The 24,698-nt window shown below is 34.3% G+C and overlaps 1 protein-coding gene across 3 annotated transcripts in view; it reads right to left on the bottom strand.

The window, feature by feature from the left end:
* Nucleotides 1-24,698, bottom strand: part of LOC308638702 (vascular endothelial growth factor receptor kdr-like) — a 317,685-nt gene that overhangs the window by 158,486 nt on the left and 134,501 nt on the right. For all 3 annotated transcript variants that reach the window (XM_081276379.1, XM_081276380.1, XM_081276381.1), the window contains 5 exons: nucleotides 23,828-23,936; nucleotides 8,251-8,544; nucleotides 7,603-7,749; nucleotides 7,279-7,404; nucleotides 5,394-5,500 (listed from right to left, as the gene is read on the bottom strand). In XM_081276379.1, coding sequence (XP_081132505.1) covers nucleotides 5,394-5,500; nucleotides 7,279-7,404; nucleotides 7,603-7,749; nucleotides 8,251-8,544; nucleotides 23,828-23,936 — 783 coding nt within the window. The remainder of the gene's footprint in view (nucleotides 1-5,393; nucleotides 5,501-7,278; nucleotides 7,405-7,602; nucleotides 7,750-8,250; nucleotides 8,545-23,827; nucleotides 23,937-24,698) is intronic.

The raw sequence follows: 24,698 nt of genomic DNA, 5'->3' as shown, positions 1-24,698 counted from the left end.
ACCATGGGAGGAAGATTACCTCTAGATAGTAATAGGGGTGGGAGGGAAAGGGAGGGAGAAGGGGAATAGCTAGGATGGTGGCAGGAGATGGTCATCATTATACAAAATACATGTATGAAGATGTGAATTTGGTGTCAACATACCTTATATACAAACAGAAAAATTGTGGTATAAAGGTGTATTAAGAATTGTAATGCAAAAAAAAATAAGAGAGCTCATGTATAATGGCATAATTTGGCAAGAACATACTTTATATACAGAGTTATGAAAAAATTGTGCTGTGAATGGATAATTATGAATGTTATGCATTCCACTATTGTCATTTATGTAAGAAATGAATAATATATATATATATATATATATATATATATATATAAAGAATGAAATGAATTGAAAAAGGGACCCGAGATTTAAGATAAGGGATGGATAAACTTTCAGGGAAATAATAACAGAAAAAAATTTAAACCATTTACAATGAGATGGAAATCCAAACACAGGCTGCATTCAGAACTCCCAAATAGATAAAAAAATAAATTATCCATATCACATTATAATTAAAATCACATACCAAACAAGGGCAAAATTTTAAAAGTCTCAAGACAGAAATGTCAGATGACATTTAGAGGTAAGCAAATCAGATTTATTTCTGCCTTCCCAGCAGAAACAAATCATTCAACAAAAGTTATGTTCGATTCATTGTACTGTCTTTCCTATTCCCATCCCTCCTCCCTTTCCTTCATTCCCCTGTATCTAATCCAATAAACTTCTCTGCATCCCCTCCCTACACTCCCTTGTTATGAGTTAGCATCCACATATCAGAGAATATTTGGCCTTTGGTTTGAGGGGACTGGCTTAATTCACTTAGCATGATATTCTCCAGTTCTATCCACTTACCAGAAAATGCCATAATTTCATTTTTCTTTCGTTGTGTGTATGTGTATGTGTGTATGATTTTCTTTATCCATTCATCTTTTGAAGGGCACCTAGTGTAATTTTCTGATTTTATGTCTTCTAGGTATCAGCAAAGGAGTGGTACAACTGGGTCAAATTGTGGTTCCATTCCAAGTCTTTTTTTTTGGGGGGGGGAGGGTACCAGGGATTGAACTCAGGGGAAATCAAATCCTGAGCCACATCCCCAGCCCTACTCTGTATTTTATTTATTAGAGACAAGGTCTCATTGAGTTGCTTAACATCTCACTTTTTTCTGAGGCTGGCTTTGGACTCTGGATCCTCCTGCCTCAGCCTGCCAAGCCACTGGGATTACAGGCATGCACCACCATGCCCCACCCATTCCAAATTTTCTAAGAAATCTGCATACTGCTTTCACCCTAATGTAAACAGAAATAACAGCTTTAACTCTTTCTCTGTGGAACAACTGCCCCAGGGACTGTTAGATGATATCAGATTGTGATGAGGGGGGGGTGGTTTGACTAATGGGTGACTGACAGCAAATTCTGGGACTATTTTGGCATGCATATGTAGTTTCATACACAGGTTGTATATTTTAGAGAATCATGGCTTACTTTCCGTCTGTATAAAAGTAAGAATACATATTTTGAATACAAGGTAAAGCACTTAATTAGGAAAATGATAAGCAAGATGTGTTCAGTTTCTAAGACCAGGATAGACATTTATAGAAATTTTCATTTAAGAACAACTGGACTAACTTTCTTAGCAGTTGCTCATGGAACCTTCTCCATGAGCATATTTTGGGTCATGAAGCAAGTCTTAGCAAATAAAATGGATTTATTCCTTTGCATCTTATCACCCATTCATAATATTATGAAATTGGAAATCAACCAGGAGAAAAATAATAGAAAATTCACATCACATGGAGATTGAACAGTATACTTACAAGTGATGAAGGAACAAAACTTGAAATGAATGGAGAAATTTTAATAATCCTAGGATAGGGCTGGGGTTGTGGCTCAGTGGTAGAGCACTTGCCTGGAATGTGTGAGGCCCTGTGTCTGATCTTGAGCACCACATATAAATAAAGTAAAAAAAAATTCATTGGCAACTAAGAAATATTTTTTAAAAGTCCTAGAATAAATAAGAAAAGAGATACGAAGAGATACAACCTACCAGACACTCTTAGATAAGAGAAAGTCAGTATTAAAAGGAATATTTAGTAGCTGTGAATATATATATTTTAAAAAATTTAGAAACATGCCAGATAAATAACTTAATAATGCATCTCAATGTTTGAGAAAAACATGAACAAAACAATTACAAAAGTGGTATAGCTAAATAAATGAATCAGATTAGGATCAAACTTAATGAAATAGAAAAAAATGCAAAGGACCACTGAAACAAAGAATAGGTTCCTGAAAATATCAAAAAAGATTGATAAAACCTTAGTCAAAATGGCCAAAAGAGATAGAAGCCCCAAATTAATGAAATTAGAGATGAAAAAGGAGATATCACTACAGACGTACCTACCACAATTGAATCAAACTATAGAAAACATAAGTAGAATAGTAACAAGCAATGAAATTGAAGCTGTAATAAACCCCCAACAAAAAAAGAAGAAAATCCCAGAACCAGAGGGATTCTCAGCTGAAATTTACCTGATCTTTGAAGATTTAATGTCAATACTTGTCAAGGTATTCCAGGAAATAGAAAGAGGAGACAATCCCACACTCATTCTAATATGTCAGTATTACATTGACACCAAAACCAGATAAAGACACTTCAAGGAAAAGTACAGACCAATATCCCTGATGAACATGTATGCAGAAATTCTTAATAAATTATTAGCAATTTGTATTCAAATATAAATTAGCAAGGTTGTGCATTATGAACAAGCTGATTTCATTCCAGGAATGCAATGAAGTTTCCATATATATAAATCAGTAATTGTAATTTATAGCATAAATAGAATGAAGGACAAAAATCACATGATAATCTCAAGAGTTTCAAATAAAGTCTAAAACAAATAACAGCACCCACTCATGTTAAATATAAGAAAACTAGCAATAAAAAAACTTACTTCAATATCATAAAGGTTATATGTGACAAAACCAAAGCAAACATCATACTGAATGAGCAAAACCTGAAAACATTTCCTCTGAAATCAGGTGCAAGGCAAGGATATCTACTCTCACCACTCCTATTCAATGTAGTCCTTCAAGTTTGGCACAGTGGTACACACCCATATCCAAGCAACTCAAGAGGCTGAGATAGGAGGATCTTAAGTTCAAAGCCAGCCTCTGCAACTTAGTGAGGCTCTAAGCAGCTTAGTGAGATCCTGTCTCAAAAATAAAAATGACTGGGGATGTTTCTCAGTGGTTAAACCCCCCTTAGTTCAATCCCTAGTACCTAAAAAGGTTAAATTATCTCTGTTTGCAAATGATATTATCCTATACTATGAAGACAGACAGACAGACAGACAGACGCACACACACACACACACACACACACACACAAAGACTTCTAGAGATGATATTCACCAGTGTAAAATACAAAATCAGTAGTTTTTCTAGATATGATAATATATATGATGAAAATTAAATCAGAAAATAATACCATTCACAATAGCCTCAAAGTAATGAAATATCTAGGAATAAACCACTCTAAGAAAGTCAAAGACTGCTACAAGGAAAATTATAAAACACTGAAAAAAGAAGTAGAAGACACTAGAGAATGGAAAGACCTAACATGTTCTAGGTTAGGCAGAATTATTATTATAAGAAGATACACAGATTCAATACAAACCCCATCAAAACACAAATTACATTTTTCACAGAATTAAAAGATAGTCCTGAAATTCATAAGGAAGGATAAAAGGCACAGAATATCCAAAACAATTCTGAGCAAAATGAGCAATGATGAAGTCATCACATACTGTCTTTTAAATTATATAGAGAGCTATGTAACAAAAACAGTTTGGCATTGCCATAAAAAATAGACAAATGGACCAATGGAATAGAATAGAAGACACACAGACACAAACTCACAGAGATATAGTCATTTTATCCTTGGCAAAGGTTAAAACATATATTGTAGAAAAAAATGGCCTTTTAAGCAGGTGTTGCTAGGAAAACAGCATATCCATATAAAAAGGAATTAAACTATATCCCTATCTCTTACTCTGTACAATAGGCAGGTCAAAGTGAAACAAATACCTAGGAATTAAGCCAGAAACTTTGTAACTGCCAGAAGGAAACATAGGGTCAACACTCCAACAAATCAGCACAGGCAATAACTTCCTTAATAAAAAAGTAAAAGCTTAGAAAATAAAACTAAGAATTAATAAATGGCATGCCATAGAATTACAAAGCTTCCACATAGCAAAGGAAACAAAAGCATGAAGAGGGAGCCTATATAAGAGACAAAACTTTTAGAATATATAAAAACTCAAAAATCTTAACAAATATAAACAACCCAATTAATAAATGTAAAATGGACTAAGAAAACATTTCTGAAAAGAAGAATTAGAAATGGCTAATTATATGAAGAAAATGTTCATTTTTTTTTCAAACAGGGGAATGCAAATGAAAAATACACTGAGATTTATCTCCAGTTAGAATGGTAATCGTAAAGAACACAAATAATAATAAATGATGGCAAGGGTGTGAGGGATAAAGGAACACTTACATGCTGTTTTAAATTGGTTCAACCATTATTGAAATTAGTATGGATGTTCTTCATTAAAGTAGGAATGGAACTGTCATGTGACATTCTTATGTCACTCTGTATTTATTCAAAAGAATAAAAGTCAGGGGCTGAGGTTGTGATTCACTGGTAGAGCACTTGCCAAGCATGTGTGAGGCACTGAGTTTAATTCTCAGCACTGCATATAAATAAACAAAGTTCATTGACAACTAAAAAAAATATTTTTAAAAAGAAAGAAAAGAAGTCAGCATACTGTAGTAATGCATGGAATACCTTTGTCTGTCTGTCTGTCTCTCTCTCTCTCTCTCTCTCTCTCTCTCTCTCTCTCTCTCTCTCTTTCTCTCTCTGTCCTTACTGATCACAATATGATCACACTCTTCCACCATGATGCTTAGCCTCATCTCAAGCTCCATGGAATGGATCCAGCCTTCTATGGACTAGGACCTCTGAAACCTTGAACTCTCAAATAAACCTTTCTTCCTACGTAGTTGTATTAGCTGGGTCCTTTAGTCACAACACCAAAAAATGCTGAGTAAAACAATAATTTAAGTGCAAAACACACACACACACACACACACACACACACACACACACACGTGCATGCACACAGCTTTGCTCATATCCTCTGTTGCCTGGATTAGTATTACCATCTCTTAAGAGGCTGATTTGAGACGAGATATATATATATATATATATATATATATATATAAAACAGCTATAACCTCAAAGACTAAATTGCACCTGAGCAAGGCCTCCAAATATATTCTTTTCCTTACCTTTCTGAGTTTGCGAATGATCAGGGTCAGAAGAAGCCAGAAAAGGGTAGCTGTCAGGCCAGTACAAACAAGAATGATGATTTCAATATTGGACTTTTCATCAGAGCCTGTAGAGTTGAAAAAGAACTTACTAAAGAAAAAAATAGTTCACCAGAGATTCAGAGATAAAACAGGAGAAATGTACTGCCTTTTACAGAGCATGTTTGATTTCCAAAGGACTAATGTCAGTAGATCCCATATTTTGAGTGTGTGTGTGTGTGTATCTGTGTGTGTTTTAAATTTTTATAGCCTGTAAGGTTTACCTTATGAGACTTAGAGAAACAAATCCTTGGTAATTGTATAAATTGTCTCAAGAAATTAGTCAAAGACTTATATATAAGAATATGTGCTTATATATTTTTGACATCTATGTATGAATGCCAACATGAGATATGTATAGCTATCCTCTATCTTATTAGCTGACTTTCTAATACAATGATAAGATAATTGTGGGACATAGCCTGATTGCCTGAATTAAAAGCCTAGCTCTACCTCTTACTGGTTGTACAATTTGGACATGTTACTATTCTCTCTATGACTCATTTTCCCCATTTAAAATGAGAATAATGAAAGGTCTGAGGGTGTAGCTCACTGGAATAGTACTTGGCCTAGCATGTAGAAGACCCAGATTTCCACAAAAAGTTTGTTAAGGGCTGGGGTTGTGGCTCAGTGGTAGAGCACTTGCCTGGCATGAATGAGGCACTGGGTTCCAACCTCAGCACCACATAAAAACAAATGAACAAATAAAATAAAGGTATTGTGATCATCTACAACTAAAAAAATGTTTTTAAAAATTTGTTGAAAAATAGAAATGGCAATAATAAATACCACATAGATCTATCAAGCATGCTAAATGAGATCATGAGAATTGATTGACACAGTATCTAACAAATAGCATATTTCAACTATCTGCAATATTATTAGGTTCCTTTTTCCTGTAGTGCATCTGTATACCATCTCAGTGCATTGGGGGATGGAGGAATTTTATTAAACCAGCTTATATGTTTTCTCTGCTATGCTTTGGTAGAACATAGCTGAATGAGAAAGTAGTGGCTTTGGGGATGCCAACATGCTCAACTAAAACCAATAATATTTCTTTGTAAACATAATTTTGCCCCCAACAATTTAATACTAATTGTAGTAGCATAGGAGATTGGAGTCAAAAGACTTGTCATAGCCTCTGGCAAGTATCTTAATCTTTGAACCTCCTATTTACAAATGAAATGTGCTCAAAATCTAACATTTTAAGTTTACATTTCCAAATATTACACAATATTTTTCAACAAAACAAAGGGAATTATTATTTGGTAAATTATATTATATAAAGCATTGCCATATCTTCACCTTCATGTGTATCACCTTTGAGAGAAAGGTAAGGCAGCTGGTATTATTCTCAGTTCAGAAATGACAAAACTGAAATTAATAAAAGCTAAATGACTTATCAAAAATGACATCAATTTCATAAAAAGCATGGTATTCTGGACTCAGATTTTCCATGCCATATTATTCACATACCCTCCCAATGAAAGCAGACATATTAAAGAAAATATTTTAGAGTATACCTATATTCACTATCCTACTATACTGTGCTTCCACAATCAAATGCCTTTTTTAAATTGCAACCAAGGGCTGGGGATGTGGCTCAAGCGGTAGCACACTCGCCTGGCATGCGTGCGGCCCGGGTTCGATCCTCAGCACCACATACAAACAAAGATGTTGTGTCCGCCGAAAACTAAAATAAATATTAAAAATTCTCTCTCTCTCAAAAAGAAAAAAATTAAAAATAAATAAATTGCAACCAAACTCCACTATTGATTATCAATGTACACAGGAATTTTTAACTTACCCTCCACGGTGATAAGAGCTGTCGTGTGGACTTCTCCCAACTCATTGGTTGCTTTGCACAGATACAGGCCCTCATCTTCTTTTTTGGCTCTTTCAATAATTAGTGTGCTATTCTCAAAGAAGATTCCTGCATTAACAATGTCCCTTCATTATTATGTGAGTTATTTGTGCTTAAACCCATCTACAGAATATGTGAAGGCCACATCTCATTAGGTCAACAAGGGTCTCATTTCCAACTCATGACAGCCCAATGGAACTGCACCAACTAAGGCCCTCTTGATGGGTCTACAGGCTTGGAAACCAACAAACAAGATTACAGACTCACCTGAAGCAGGGAGAACAGGATTTCCATTTTTCAACCAGTGGATTTGAGGGCATGGTATTCCACCCACTTTGCAATCCAGCAAAATCTTGCCACTGTGGTTGACCTCAATATTGGTGAGATTCTCAATAATGAATGGGGCAACCCTTTCTGTAGAAATCAAGGTAAAGGAAGCCAAAATTCTGAGGCAGGGTACCATAAATATTATATTGGATATTTATCCCATCCCACATATTTAACTAGACATCTAGATGGTGAAGTATTGTCATACTCAGAAAAAGGAAGTAGAGATAGAAAGAAAATTTGGGTAAAGTGTGTGGTGATCTGCATTTGTGTCCTTCAAATTATTCTTTATCCTCACACTTAAGAGGGTCATCTTGAGCCACTTGAGGGAAGAGAAGTGCCTTTCTAAGAGTGTTGGCATCAGGACTAAAAAATTCCATCACTAGATTTTTCCATAACTAGTTTACCACAGACTCTAAAATTTATGAAATCTTTTCCTTAGAATGCCTCCAAAAGAACTCAGGAAGGAAAAGGCTGATTGAATCAGTTTCTAAGGAATATAAAATCCTAAGCCTTATACTGCTTCAGAATCCACCCAACAATTGGATCAATTTCTAAGAGGGGTATAGAAAGTTCCTCCAATTCTACCTCTAATAAAGAGCTGAGTGTTGCGCTGCATCATGTTGGTGATGTTTTTCTGTGCCCAAGCCTTGCACTTGTACTGCCCTTTATCCTGCTGAGTCACATTCTTGATCACCAGTGTCAATGAGATGGAGTAGTTGCTTCTGAAGATTTCAGTGTCTATAACAGGAATCTTCTGGCCTAAGGGGCTGAACCAAGCAAGTTGATTGTAGATATATTTAGCTGCCTTGCATTGGAGCCGAGCATCATAGCCTTCAATCATTGAGACTAGAGGTTCTGCCTCCATGAAATCAGCCACATCTGTATAGGTGAATATAAGCAGGCAAATGAAGCTGATAAATAGCACCATTCTCTCTTCCCTGCCAAATTGCAGAGATAAAACATACTCCCTTGATAAATGCCTAGTAGCAAAAACCCAACCAATTTAAGTTTTCAGCATCACTTTCTGAGTTTCAGTTTTTAAACCCATGTTTAAAAACATGAAAATTGTGCATATACATATAAAATGGTTAAACATATCTACTCAAACACCTATCATTCTTCAAGTTGAAAATGTGCAAAATATTTTCTTCTAGCTTTTTCAAGTATACTGTATATCAAAATTATCTATAATCACCAGAAATTCTTACATTAATCAAACTGTAACTTAGTACCCAATTGATTAACCTAACCCCATTTTTCCATTCTCATCTTCAGTAAGCACCATCCTGCTTTCAATTTATGAGATCTACTTATTTAGGTTCCACATCTGAGTGAAATTTTGAGGTAATTGTCTTTGTGTGTCTGGCTTATTTTGGATAACATATCAATCTCCATTTTAATCCATGTTTTCAAAAATGACAGGATTTTATTTTATAGTTAAACCATAATCCATTGAATAGACTGCCACATATTATTCATTCATTCATCAGTCAGTGGATAATTAAGTTGACTCAGTATTTCAGCAAGTATGTATACTGTTGCAATAAATATGGGAGTGCAGATAACTTTGAAATGCTGATTTCATTTCTTTTGTAGACCAATCAACAGATGGATCTGTCTATCATGTATCTATGTATCTATCTATCATCTATCTACACAGGAGTGGGATTTTTGGATCACATGCCAGTTCTAATTTTATGAGGAACTTCCACACTATTTCTCATAGTGGGTGTACTAATTTATATTCCCTACAACAGTGTGCAAATTTACCTTTTTCTCTATATCCTTACCAAAACTTGCAATCTTTTGTGTTTTTAATAACATCTATTCTTACTGGACTAAGGTGATATCTCACTATGATTTTGATTTGCATTTCTCTAATTTGCAATGCTGAACTATTTTCATGTACCTCTTATATATTTTCAAGTATGCTTTTTAGAAATGTCTAGGTCTAATACCTATTATTATATCAGACCACTTTTTTGCTATTGAGCTTTTTAAGTTCCTTATATATTATGAATATTAACTCATGGTCAGATGTATAGTTTTCAAATAGTTCCTTCCATTCTGCCCTTCATTCTGATGATTATTTCCTTTGATGTGAAGAGGGTTTTAGTTTCCTATGTTCTCCTTATTTTCTAGCTTTGATTTTGTTCCTGAGCTTTTCAGGTCTTGTTTAAAATATTCAATTAAAATAAACAAGATGATAAACCTTTAGGCAAAGTAACCAAATGAGAAAGAGGACACACTTTAATAAATTAGAGATTAAAATGGTGGCATTATAACAGACACAACTGAAATCCAGAGGACTACTAGGGAGCATTTTGAAAATTCATATTTAAAACAATTGGAAAATTTAGAAGAAATTAAGAAGTGCTTAAGATGTAAACCTACAAAAAGTGGACTAACAGGATTTACAAAACTAAACAGACTCATAATGAGCAATGAAATTGAAGTACTAATAAAAAGTTTCCCAACAAAGTCCAGAATCCATATGGATTCATAGTTGAGTTTTACCAGATCTTTAAAGAATAACTAATATCAATGTTCCTCAAATTACTCAATGAAATAAATGAGAGGAAATATGTTCAAAATTATTCAGTGAAGCCTGTACAATTCTGATACCAAAACTAGGTAATGGAATTTCAAGAAAAGAAACATATAGACCAAAAGTATAATTGATGAGTATTGATTCAAAATCCTCAATAATATGTTAACAAGTCAAATTTATCAAAACATTAAAAATATCATGAATATAATCATTTGGATTTAAATCAATATACCTTATAAATAGAATCCAGGGTAGAAATTATGTGATTATTGCAATAGATGCAAAAAACTTCAACAAAATTCAATACCAATTTATGATTAAAAATTACCATGAAGAAACTGTAGATAGGAAGAACTTACCAGAACAAGACAAGGATTTTCACTTTCACAACTGCTATTCAAAATATTACTAGAAATTTTAGTTAGGGCAAATATTCAAGAGCAAGATATAAAGGATATACAAAATAGGAAAGGAAGAAGTCAAACTATAACTGCTTGAAGATGACGTGATTCTATAATTAGAAGACTCTAATGGTTCTCCCAGAAGACTTCTAGATCTAATAAACAAATTCAGAAAAGCAGTAGAATACAAAATCAACATAAAAAGTCAATATCATTCCAATAACAAATTTACTGATAAAGAAATAAGAAAAATAATTCAACTTGTAATAGCCTCAAAAAGAATCAAATAAGTAGGAATCAATCTAACCGAGGAGTTGAAAAATCTCTACAATGAAAGTTACAGAATACTTAAGGATGAAACTGAAGAGGAAATAGAATATGAAAAGACCTTCCACATTCACTTACAGAAAAAATTAACATCATTAAAACAGCCATATTATCTAAAGTAATCAATAGAAACAGTATAATCCCTATCAAAATCAACAATGAAATTATTCATGGAACTAAAAAAAAGTTCTAAAATCCATATGGAAGAACATAAGACACAAAATACCTAAACAAAAAGAGAAATGCTCAAGGCATCTTAGTACTTGATTTCAAAATATACTACAAAATCATAGTAATGAAAGTAGCAAAGTATCTGCATAAAAACAGACACATAGACTAATGGCACAGAATAGAAGAAACCTACAGACCCACAATCCTCTGCTTCTTCACAAAGGGGCCAAAAGCACACATTGAAGAGAAGACAGCTTCTTTAACATAAAAATTCAAACAACCCAATCAATACATATGTAAATTAACTGAACAGACTCTTTTAAATAAAAAATTCAAATGGTGTAGAACCACAGCAAGAAAATATTCAAAAAATTTAGCCATCAAAGAAATGTAAATCAAAATTGCACTGAGATTTTATCTTACTCCATTTAGAATGGCAACCATAACCAACATTAATAATAAAAAATATGGCAAGAATGTTGGGGGGACAATAGGATTATACATTAGTATAACCAGTATAGAAATCAGTGTGGAGATTACTTGAAGGCTTAGGAATAAAATATGACCCAATTATACCATAACTCCTTAGAATAAAAGTCAAAATATTGTAGTGAATGAACATTCCAGGTGTCAGTCAGTAGATTACTCATAAAGAAAATATTATAAACACACACACACACACACACACACACAGAGAGAGAGAGAGAGAGAGAGAGAGAGAGAGAGAGGAATTTTACTCAGCCATTCAGAAGAATTAAATTGTATCATTTGCAGTGAAGTGGATGAATCTAAACATCATCAGGTTAAGTGAAGTAAACAATAATCAGATTGTGAAAGATTATATATTTTCCCTCATATGTGGAAACTACAGAGAAAGAAGGAAAACTAAAGGAGGAATTTCACTAAAAGAAATTGGAGACCAGCAAAATAGAAGAGGTTCAAGGGGAATAGAAGGGAAGGGAAAGGGGAGGTACTGGGGACTGAAACTGATCGAGTTATGTGATGTTCATGTACAAATATATAAAAATAAATCACACTATTTTTTATAATTACTATGTACCAATAGCATTTTTCTTTAAAATGAAACTTTCAAAAAGAGTAACATCCTTAAAAAATTAATCCTTTAAGTAACATCCTTAAAAATTTAATCCTTAAAGATGGTGTGAGTGTGTGTATTGTTAAAGACTCTTCTAAAATATTATTAGAACTAATAAATTAAGCCAATAATGTTTAGGGATACAAAATATGAGTTTCTTTATCCATTCATCTGTTGAAAGGCACCTGGATGTATCTGGAAACTATCATGCTAAGTGAAATAAGCCAGTCTCCTGAAATCAAAGGTCCAATGTCTCTCTGATATGTGGATGCTAACCCACAACAAGGGGGTATTTGGAGAATAGAAGTTCAGTTATTAGACAAAGGGGAATGAAGGAAAAGGAGGGCGATAAGAATGGGAAACCCAGTGGAATTAATCTGATACGCCTTTCCTATGTACATATATAAATGCACCAAAATGAAACTGAGTTTGTAGTTCAATAGTAGAGCCCTTGTCTTGTATGTGTGAGGCACTGGGTTTTATCCTTAGCATCATGTAAAATATATATATAGAGAGAGAGATAGATAGATAGGTAGATAGATAGATAGATAGATAGATAGAGGTATTGTATCCAACTATTACTAAAAAATTATATATAAAAATATAAATGCACCGAAATGAATCTCCACATTGTGTACGACCACAAGATTAGGATCTAATTAGAATAAGATATACTCCATGTTTGTATAAATATGTCAAAATATATTCCACTGTCATGTATAACTAAAAAGAACAAACAAAAATATCTGAGTTTCATTTTAAATGCTAATGGCAGAGAACACTTTGCCTACACACTAGGCACAGCACTAAATTACTTCCCAGGTGGGTATGGGAGAATTTTATGATATTTATATGTAATGTTCCCATAAGAGATAACACATGAAGTTTCTTGACTGACATGATAAGGTAGAACAGTTTCCTTGACTACAAGTGTCTTCACTACTCCAGTATTATCACAAGAGTGCCAAACACTCTAAATGTCTGCAATTAGAGATTGTTAATATATGTATTGTCTAATTTAGAATGTGTATGTACAGCCATGATCTCAGGTTAATTCTCATTAAAAAAACTGATACAAGTAATATTATCAACCTCTTTTCAATGACGAGAAAAACTACTCAATAATTGAAAAAAACAACACTGATACCCCAAGTACATTGGTTTCATTTTGTATTTTTGCATTTAATGCCACCCCTTCAGTGATGAGCTGTTATTTTGAAATTTATACTGGACAGAGTTTTTTTTTAATTAATACAAAATATCTGTAGAAAAAGACAATTACCCCTAGGCAAGAAGTAGTACAGAAGCTCTAAAACACTCACCAGTTTACTGCAGATGTTATCTGGGAATAAATAGAATGGCTCCATCAAAATTAAACTCTGAATACCCAGGTTTTGCCTTGGAGGATAATATGCAAATCCAATTTTAATCTTTTTTGTGTTTGCTTGTTATGAATTGTAAATAAATAGTTAATTACCATTCCAATACCCTTTCCCCCAAGATATGCATTGCTATTCACATATAATGCACATACATACTCACAAATTTACACATTTTATTTTAAACAAATATCCACAGTATGGAGACACTAATTGTTGAGTGAAATCTACTGGTGATTATGATCCAGACCTATATGTTTCCAGCCATTGTACTAGTGTGTAGGAGTCAAAAGAAACTGAAGGTCACCTTGTAGTCAAAGCATTGATAACTAAATAATCATTAAAGAAACCTTCCTTGTCACATCACTTCTTGGGGCTATTTACAAAACTTCACCCTCCCCAAGATCTGCTTAATATTCTTTCTACCAATACTTACCTTGGTAAAGTCTACTTCTTGATCAGTCACAAAATTTATATTCTTGATTGCTGAATATGGCTGATCAGTTGAGCCAACAGTTCCCAAATCTAGTTCATTTAGCAATTTAACTTCATTGCCATGGACACTAGCATCAAGTTGTTAATGCAGAAGGCTCAGTCAGGCTTATGTGAATCATTGCTGGGTATGTGATAACTGTCCCAATTTCCCTAGTTTCTCTTTGTTTCCACGACATACTCTCACTTTGGAGTTATTTTATTCTCAATGGAAAGTCAGAATTTCCATTTACCACACTGTCAATTGCCTTTGGGACATTTCTCAGCTGAAGATACCACTAGTATGCCAACATTTTAATAACTAAATAGACAAGCAACCAAAAATCACATAATATTTTTTCCCCACAGACCAATACTTCCTTGAACTTTTTCTCTGGTGAAAGATAACTTTTGCCTATCACAAAGGATTATAATCTCAAAATTACCTTTGATTCTTTTCCTCACCTCCCACATTCCTCCTCCCATCAGTTACCAAGTGTTGTTTATCAATTTTTTCCAATAATTTTCATTTTACTCTTCTTCTTAGTTTCCACTATGCAGCCTCCTCAGTCTGCAAAGGCAATATCTTATGTCTGGACAATTAAAATGTTTCCCTAATGAGGCTTCCCTCTTCCATTATCACCATATTCCAAACTGATCTCCACTGTCAAGTTCATTCATCTTCCTAAACCACAGCTTTTATCACAAACCCCTCTCCAAAGCCTTCAAGCAATAGGGCTGCCTCCAGGTGAGGGATTTTGTTGTTTTTGTTCTGGGGATTAGACCCATGGGGGGGGGGCACTTGACCACTGAGCTACATCCCCAGCCTTTGTTTATTATTACTCTAAGTTTCTTAGGGCCTAACTGAGTTACTAATATTGGCCTTGAACTTGAAATACTCCTGCTACAGCCTCCTGAGCCATTTGGATTCTGATGACGTTTATATACCTCACTCAAGTATTCAAAGTTAGGCCCTCTCTAGATTCACTTTCCCTCACAAACTAAGTTCTCCAGCTGTCCACAAATATATCCCCCCATGTTCAACTGTTCCATTTTTCCCATACATATGTCACATTTGCTATACTTAATCTTTCACGGCTAGGTTAAAAGCTCCCCGTCATGTTGGGCACAGTGATGCCCACCTATAATCACAGCAACTCTGGAGCCTGAGGCAGAAGGTTTGCAAGTTCAAAAGCAGCTTCAGAAACTTAGCAAGGACCATCAGTAACTTGCAAGACTCTGTCTAAAAATAAAATAATAAAAAAAAGCAAGACATGGGGATGTGGCTCACTGGTTAATTACACCTGGGTTTGATTCTCAGTACAAACAAAAGTTACCCTTATATAGATGTCTTATGACTACCCAATTTAAAGTGGGTTTCCCCATTCCACCTCAGTATTCTCTTTCTCACTTACCTATCACATAACTATGAATGTTTATTCATTGATTTTTTTTTATCTGTTTGTTCTTTCCACCATTAGAATGTAATTTTATCAGGGAAAGTACCAAAAAAAGTAATAGTCAATGCTTTATTTCTAACATTTCACAGATTTACTGTTATGTCATAGCTAAATAAACATCTATAGAATGAATGATTACTGATTTATTAATTCCACTATGTACACCTGCTCAAATCAACCTCTTTCCTTTAAATGTCTTTTCTCAATTCTCTGATTTTTTGAATCATCCATCTATATAACTCTGTGTCTGTTTTGGTGGAGCTATTTTTGGCTATGCCTTCATAAAATATGTTCTCCATTCTCTATGATAATATCATCTGACATTATACAAATTGTGGCTTGATATATATGTTGCATATTTATCTTTTGTCTATCATCAATTAGATTGTAAGAGGCTTGAGTATATCTTATGAAGAACAGAATGGCAAAAATATTAATTGGTTGTACTTCACAAATTTAGGAAACTCTCATACCATGACTTTATATTCTTATAAATACTCCTGAAACTTGTCTATGACTGTCCATCTGTCTCACTAAGTAGCTCATCTTCATTGCTTGACTTTAGTAATACCATCTTGGCTAACATGGAACACTCATTAACCACTGAATGATGTGTTAAGATGCTATGAGTAATTACTACCTTTTCTGTAATGCAGTTCAAAATACCATATTGATGGGGAAATGAATACAGACCACTGGAGGATGAATTTCATATAGCTATGGTTACTGGAAATTTCATAGTCAGGCTACAAAAGATCATAAGTTCTCAGGAATGTGCATAGCCTTCTTTCATACCAGGATGTATTATATAATTCCTGACATATATTTTCATGTGTCAAGTCTTGAGATATAAAAAAAAAAAACCTTTCCTTTCCAATTTGGATAACCCTTTATTTCATTGATTTCCTAATTTCTGTGACAAGGATATCAATATTATGCTGAATAAAAGTGTTAGAAAAGGGCATAAGCTTACAACTTTTTACCGTTCATTATGATATTAGCTATGAGACTGTCATTCATGGCCTTTGTTGTTCAGGTGTGTTCTTTCTATGCCTGATATGTTAAGAGTTTTTAATCACAAAGTGATGGAAGATTTTTAATCTTTTTTTATATTCCCCAATGATTTCTTGATCTCTTGGTATCTGTTGTAATGTCTGTCCCATTTTTCGCCTTCAATTTTATTTATTGGATTCTCTCTATCTTTATTTGTTCTGTTTAGATGTACATAACAGTAGAGTATATTTTGAAATATCATACATACATGGAGTTTTCTGTATCTATTGACACAATCATATTCTTGTCCTTCATTTTGCTGATGTGTTGTACCACATACATTCATTTGTGTATGCTGAACAAAAATTGTATTCCTGACATATAACTTATCACTGTTTACAGGCAACATAGTTTTATTATTAAAGAATATACCCCAACAAAAACTTATAGACAAATGCAATAAAGTTGTAGGATACAAAACCACCATACTAAAATCAAATCAACAGTGTTTATACATATCAATAATGGACTAGCTGGAAAAATGAAGAAAGCAATCCCTTTTACCATTGCTGCAAAAAAAAAAAAATGCTTGGGGAAAAATTTAACCAAGGATGTGAAAGAATACTACAATGAAAACTAAAAATCACTGATGAAATAAATTGAAGAAGATATAAAAATGGAAAGATACCCCATGCTCATGGATTGGAACAATTAATTTTATTAAAATGTGTATACTACCAAAGTGATTGAAAAATTCATTGCAATCCCTATAGAATCCAAATGAGTTCTTCACAAACATAGAAAAATCATTCTAAAATTTTCATGGAAAGAAAAAAGACTTTAAATAGCCAAAGCAATCTTTAGCAAGAATAACAAAACTGGAGGTAGCACAATATCTAACATCAAAACATAGTATTGTTATAGTAAACAAAATAGTATGGTAATATCATAAAACAGACATATCAACCAATAGAACAGAATAGAGAACCCCAAAATAACTCCACATTTTCATAGCCAACTGAATTTCAACAGAAGCACCAAGAATATAGGTTGGAAAAGGATAGTCTCTTCAATTAATGGTGCTGGGAAAAGCAAATATCCGTATGTAGAAGAATGAAACTAGATCCCATGTCTTCACCACCTATAAAATCTGACTCAAAATGGCGAAAAAAAAAAAGACTCACATACAATACCCAAAACCATAAAACTACAAGAAAAAAATACATGGCAAATGCTATATCATACTGGTCTGGTGGGAGATGCTTTGGATATGACTCTAAAAGCACAGGAAATAATAAGAAAAATTGAGAAATTGGAAGTAAGATAGTGGTTTAGTGAGATATTCCAGCAATTATGTACCCATATAGAAACCTATTCCCATACCAAATTACTTTCACAGGATTTAATAAGACCAGGTGAGAAAACTCAGTGTCTGATTTTCATATAATAACAATTATAATTATAATAAAAAATATTCACTGAAAAGGCAGGAAGAAAAGATGTCTATATCATGCCTTCCCCAACTCCAAGCAACTCAGTGAAGAGATATCTCTTGCTTTGGAGAGGGAGATGGAATTAACCATGGCCTTAGACTTCAAAACCAATACCAGGCCTTCCACAATGAAATTAGTGCCAAGGAAAGATCCACAGCTATTTCACTAGTCAATACCCACAAACTGAGCCCTTGGACTCTACTTATGTAGGCATCTAAGGGATAACTTCTATCATCTTTCCCCAACCTTCAACAATAAGACTCCACCCACTGATGAGTTGGATAGAGAAATAAACACTGAACTTAGCTTTGGTGTTCAGTGCTGGCAAACACTGTGAGACCCAATACAATATGGAGACCACAGTCCCCTATACCCAGGCCAGTGCTCAAGAATGAGCCTCTAGGCCTGTCTCATCACCAGGAAGAGACCTAGACCCCAGTGGATAAGACTCATGTTTTGAACTGCATTTCCACTAGCCATGGCATGGGCCTGTCATTTACCCAGAGACTGTGCAGATCCCTGTGCAGTAAGACTCAAGTAAATCCCACCTAATCATTAACCTGAGTAGCCAAGGGACAGTTGTTACCACCCCTCCCCTAAATACTGGCACTACAATAAGAAGGTAAAATCCTCCCACCAAGGGTTAGACCATGAAAGTGAGCACAGGACTGTGTCTTGACAATGAGTGCAAGAGACTGATCCTTAACAATGTGAATATCCTAATGATCCTTGTTCCCAGCCTATTATCTGGACCTGACCCAGTGTCAGGTAGAAATGCATAGACCTCATTGATTGAATTTTCCTTCCAGTCAGCAACAACCATGGCTCATTGGAGTGGTCCCAGGCCATAAGTCTACCTCAGCAATGGGAAACAAATATCACTGAGGATGTTGGTCCTGCCCACATACTGTACTGGTCTCAGCAGGCTATGGGTTCTCAGTGTGACACAGCATTGTAGCATTGCTTGCCATAGGACAGCCCACATAATTCTTCCATTAACTCCAAACAGCATAACATTTTGAGGGAAAGGTAGATAAGTGCCAATTTGTTGTATAGAAAACTCTAAGGTGAGGCCCACAACCAGGCAAATCAAATAGTACCTGACTACATACCAGTGACCATGGATAAGGTCTCTGGGACTACTCTAGATTCAGGTGGAATCTTGTGAGGATGGACTACCCATTTTAAACACAACCTCATTCATTCTGAATACACCAAATGCAGATTTCAGAAAAACCTGGGCTTTGATCTCCATCTAGTGTTCAAATAGTGACAGGACACCAATAGTGGATATAGGGTGCAGTTGGTTGGTTGCTGAAATAAGATTCAGGAAAAAAAGGCTGACTTCTTAGAATTTCTGGAATGACAAGCAAAAACCCACACTGTAAGCATGGATGTTCATCAAAAGGCCTGCAATGGGACCATCATATCACCCAGTTATATCACTTGTCAGTATCCAAAAGAATGAAAGTCACCATACTTTATTGATGCATATATATATATATATATATATATATATATATATATATATATGTTTTACTCAGCCATTAAGAAGACAAATATGTCATTTACAGGAAAATTATGGAGACAATCATGTTAAGTGACATAAGCAAAAATCAAAAAATCCAGAATCATATTTTCTTTCATATGTGGAAGCGAGAGACACAATTTTTTTTAAAATGACTCATAAAAATGGAATGGAAACCAGTAAGATAAAGGTAAGGGACTGAGGAGGGGGGAAGAGGGGAAGTGAAAGGAAGGGACAATACTGCAGAATGAAATTGGCTAAATTGTGTTATGTAAATGTATGAATACATCACAATGAATCTCAATATTATATATAATTCAACAATAAAAATGTTAAAGATCAAATTATAAGTGCTAAAATAAATACTTAATCCTTCAATATGCAGATGATGTAGTATGCCAATATGAATCAACATCTTCACCTACTAACAAAATAAGGCATCAAAAACTAATGATACAAAACCCAATACGTGCAAACTCTCAAAAGGAGAATTGAAAATAGCTGTTCAAAGGAAATTCAACAAATTTCTAGAACAGACTTAGAAAAAAATGACTCAATACTCTAAAAGAGAAACTTAACAGACAATTTGAAGTAATTTTTTTAAAAATCAAACAAATTGTTAAGTTTAAAAGTATACCAAATAAATGCAAGGCGCAGTGGTGTACACCTGTAATCCCAGCAGCTCGGGAGGCTAAGGCAGGAGGATTGCGAATTCAAAGCCAGCCTCAGCAAAAGAAATGCACTGAGCAACTCAGTGATACCCTGTCCCTAAATAAAATACAAAAAGGGCTGGGGATGTGGCTCAGTGGTAGAGTGCCCCTGAGTTCAATCTATGGTACCAAAAAAAATTATACCAAACAAAATTAAAACATGGGTTGAAGGCATCAATAGCAGAACAGATCAAACAGAAGAATTAGCTCAAAGGCAGGCAATTTGAAAATAGAGGAGTAAAAGGACAAAAGAATGAAAAGGAATGGGGAAATATTATGGGTATATTATGGTAACATTAAAAGAGAAGAGAAAATATTTTATTCATTGATGTTCAAGTAGGACTTGAGAATATCAACAGAAAATTTCTCAAACCCAGATAAGGATAATAATATCCAGGCACAGGAAAGTCAAAAGGCAAGAATGTTCAGAAAAAAAATGAACTCTTATGTACTACTGGTGGAAATTGAAGTTAGTACAGCCTTTACAGATAACAGTATAGATGTTCCTCAAAAACCACAAAAACCCCACAGATCTACCATATAATGCAGCCATGCCACTTCTGGGTACATATCCAAAGGAAATGAAATCAACATACCAAGGAGATATCTGAATGGTCTTGTTTATTATTCTGGCATTATTCACCATAACTAAGATATGGAATTAGCCTAGGGGTCTATGAACAGAAAAATGGATACATATACATTTTGTATACAGACACAACCACAGAGAATGAAATCCTGTTATTTCAGCAAAATAGATGAAACTGGACATTTTGTTAAGTAAAATAAGGTGGATACAGAAAGACAAGTACAGCATGGTCTACTTAATATGTGTGAACTAAAAATAAGTTAACCTGAAAGTAGGATATTTATTACTAGGGACTTGGAAGGGTATATTCAGGGGATTGGTGAAAAAGAGTGGTTGGATTTGATTAGTGCACATCACAAGCATGTTTGAAAATTCCACAGTGAACTCCATTTACAGAAAATTATTACAGTTAATAAAAGAATAAAAATATGTTTGTATATCCTCACAAAAAGAAAGATGTCTGATGCATAAACAAAATCTTTCAGCCTTTTTCTAGAAACAGTTCAGAAAAAAAAATAAAGATAAGCATAACAATCTCTAAGTCTTGGCAAGAGTTCTTGAGAAATTACTAAGAATCATCATCGGTTTTCATGGAAAAGAAAATTGAGGGAAGGGTTGAATGAAATTACTGCTAAATTCAATGTATTGGCTGCTTGGTTAGTGGAGTTTGAAGAAAAAAGTGAATTGTTTTTGGCAGTCCCCACACTTGGCACTCTGGCCTTATACCTTTCACAGCAATAAGTTCTACACTCAGGTATGCTAAAAATTCCTTTCTATGCCTATCTCATGATAAAGCATAAGGCATGAAACCTTATCATACAATTATGTGCAATAAAATAATATTGAACAGTTCAGCTTTGACCTAGCCAAGATACAAAGGACCCAAGAAATGTATGCTTTTCTATCTTTGGCTATGGGGATTAAGAGAGGAAAAGAACCACTCTGAGTCAGAGTTGTTACAGCATTGGTCATCAGAGAGAAAATGTGTCAAAAGAAATTTGACTCTTTTGGACAGATGACAAGCCCATAAGACTTATGCACTCATTCATCAAGGCGCTCTTTCTCATACTGCTGGTGATAAAAGAAGATTCCTATGCAGGCCATACCAAATTTCTCTATATAGTATGGTTGTTATTCAGTGTTTGTGTATATACTGTCAAAAGCTATTATGTCTAGCTTCACTCCATTCTAGCTATATTACATTTGTACTTCAGAAATTTCACCTATAAAATGGGGATAATTGTGTCTGCTTAATAGAATTGTGGTGAGAATTACTTTTGTTAAACCATGTGAATCACATATTAGAGTACCTGGCACAGTGTAAGTGCCTAGTGAATTTTAGCTGCCGCTATCATTGTTGTTGTTGTTGTTGTTGTTGTTGTTATACTCTACCAGTCACCATGGTATACACGACAGTTTCACTGATCTGATGTTTCCAGAATGCCTTCAGAAGCCCTTGTTTTGGAGATGGTGTGAGCCACTGAGTTCCCAGAAGCTATCTGCAGTAGCATCTATCTATGCCAGTAAATTATTCATTGTTTCATTCTCCAAGTCCCCCCTATAGCTTTTGTTCAAGCTCTCATCTGAATAAACCTTTTTAGTCATAGCAATTCTTCACATCTGATGTATCAATGTTAGTTAGATATGGAAACCCTGCTTTTTGATGTGAGGCCTCAGCCCAGTGCCAGGAAAGATAATTGGAAGTAAAGTTGACTTTAAAAAGTAAAGATTTTCATCAACATTCCAGACAGCATGTTTGTTCCATTTGCTTTCTACTCTTCATCCTTGAAGTTTCACATAATTCTTTCATTATTCAAATGATAAACACAACTGTGATTCTCATTATATATCACTAACTAGTGGTAAGAAGTATTAAGTTATCTAAAGTTCACTTCAAAATTTGCTCTCCTAGCCAGCCACCTTACTTCCATCTTGGTATGATAAGGCTTTCTTGTAGTCCTCATACCTGACCTGCTCACATTTTTCCTTCTTTTCTAAATTCTATCACATGCCTTTTCATTAGCCCATAGGAACAAAATAAGACAGGAGTATAGCACATAGAGAAAAATACATACTGATCTTCCAACATGATTTTATGCCAACCACTGTGCTACACAGACTATATATATATTCTAATTATTGCTCACTGTTAGAGATTATGTGCATAATAATGAGCATCTGTTTAGGAGCTACTATATGATAGATTCTTTGATAGATATTATCTCACTAATCATCATTCCTCCTGCATTAACTCTCTAGAATGGATGCAATCACTCTCACTTTGTGGATGAGAAAACAAGATCAAGGAGCTGAAGTGACTTGCTCAACATCGTACAATTCCTCAGAAAATAAGAGACAAAGCTTAAAAATAGGCTGACCCATCTGATTCTAAAATCTATGTTAACCTTCTCCAAATGAAAAGCTAAGTAAATAGCCTAAGAAATTATTCAACTGTGTGTAAAATATTTAAATGATTTATAGTTAATTATAATGCTTTCAGTTTTAAAGAATAATTGATTAAGACACTGAAGAAAATTACAAATACATTTTCAATAAACAATAATCTACCTAAGTTCTATGCCATTAATTTTTTATTCTTAAAATGGCATAGAACTTAAGTAGGTGTTACCTTACTTTTGCATGCTTTTCTATGCAACCAAAGTCAGTAGAGCCTATCCAACTGACATACAGGATACATAGTCAGGAAAAAGCCACCCTATAAAACTGGTAGAGAGAACTTATCTGGCAGATGAACAAATATTAATTTAGGGACACATGAAGCATGTAAAAGTAAGGTAACATCTACTTGCCTTCCCCCAATGTATTTTCATTTCAGCAGGATTATACTTTAATCCTAAACAATGAATTTTCAATGATATATTATCAGGCATCTTGTCTGGTGTGTATTTGAGCTAACCATGATTGTCACATTTCCCTGCCACATCGAATCAAATCACAGAGGACAGCTTTATCTTATCAAGTTGAAAGTTTACCTGAGACAAAGAACTGTATGCTTCTCTCATCAATGCCAACCTTGTTTACAGCTATGCAGTAATATATACCAGAAATATTGCTGGTCAGTATGGTCAGTGAGCTCAGGGTCTTAAAGAAAGAAAAAGAAATTCATTAATCACAGTTATAAGATAAGGTAGCAATTAGTGCTCATCACTAAATATTTCTGACTCTTTTCCCTTCCAGAAAAATAGTAAGAATTCCCATTCTGGCTCCTTCGTGATTAAATGAGGCTGTGTGACTTATTCTGGCCAATGATTTGAAAGTGGTAATGCTGTGTGTCTCTTCTAAACTGGAGCATTTATTTTGTATTGCAAAACCCTCCATAGCTTTTGGCTTCTGGCATGATGATTATCAATATTTGAGCAGCCTGTATCCTTATAGGGTTAAAATAAAAATGTAATGTGTCAGCCTGTATCCCTAAAGAGTTGAAATTTTTAAAAAGCCTTCCTGCAGATATAAATATTTATAATTTTAAACCAGATTTTGGAGGCATTTACTATCACCGTACAACCTAAGCTATCCTGACTGATGCATGAGGCTATATAGTAAGTGGTATATATTTATTCATTCACTAATACATTTGACAAACATTCTAGTCAAGGTCTTCTTTGAATATGGATCTCTTAGGAAGGGATTAGAAATAGGATAATATCCAATTTCAAGAGGAAATCAAAACAACTTATAGAGTCATTCACAAGAATACCATACAGGAATTAACAATATTGCAACAAAGTACATTAAGTTTCAAAAAACAACAACTAACATTTTAATAAAACATTTTACAATGTGCTAGAGACAATGGTAAGTATTTTACATATACTCTCTCCTTTTATTTTATTTCTATCCTAA

This window comes from Spermophilus citellus (assembly GCF_964194105.1).
Source record: "Spermophilus citellus genome assembly, chromosome: X".
In the NCBI taxonomy this organism is placed as follows: domain Eukaryota; kingdom Metazoa; phylum Chordata; class Mammalia; order Rodentia; family Sciuridae; genus Spermophilus; species Spermophilus citellus.
The sequence above is the reverse complement of the archived record's forward strand: the minus strand, read 5'-3'. Positions and strand labels throughout refer to the sequence as shown.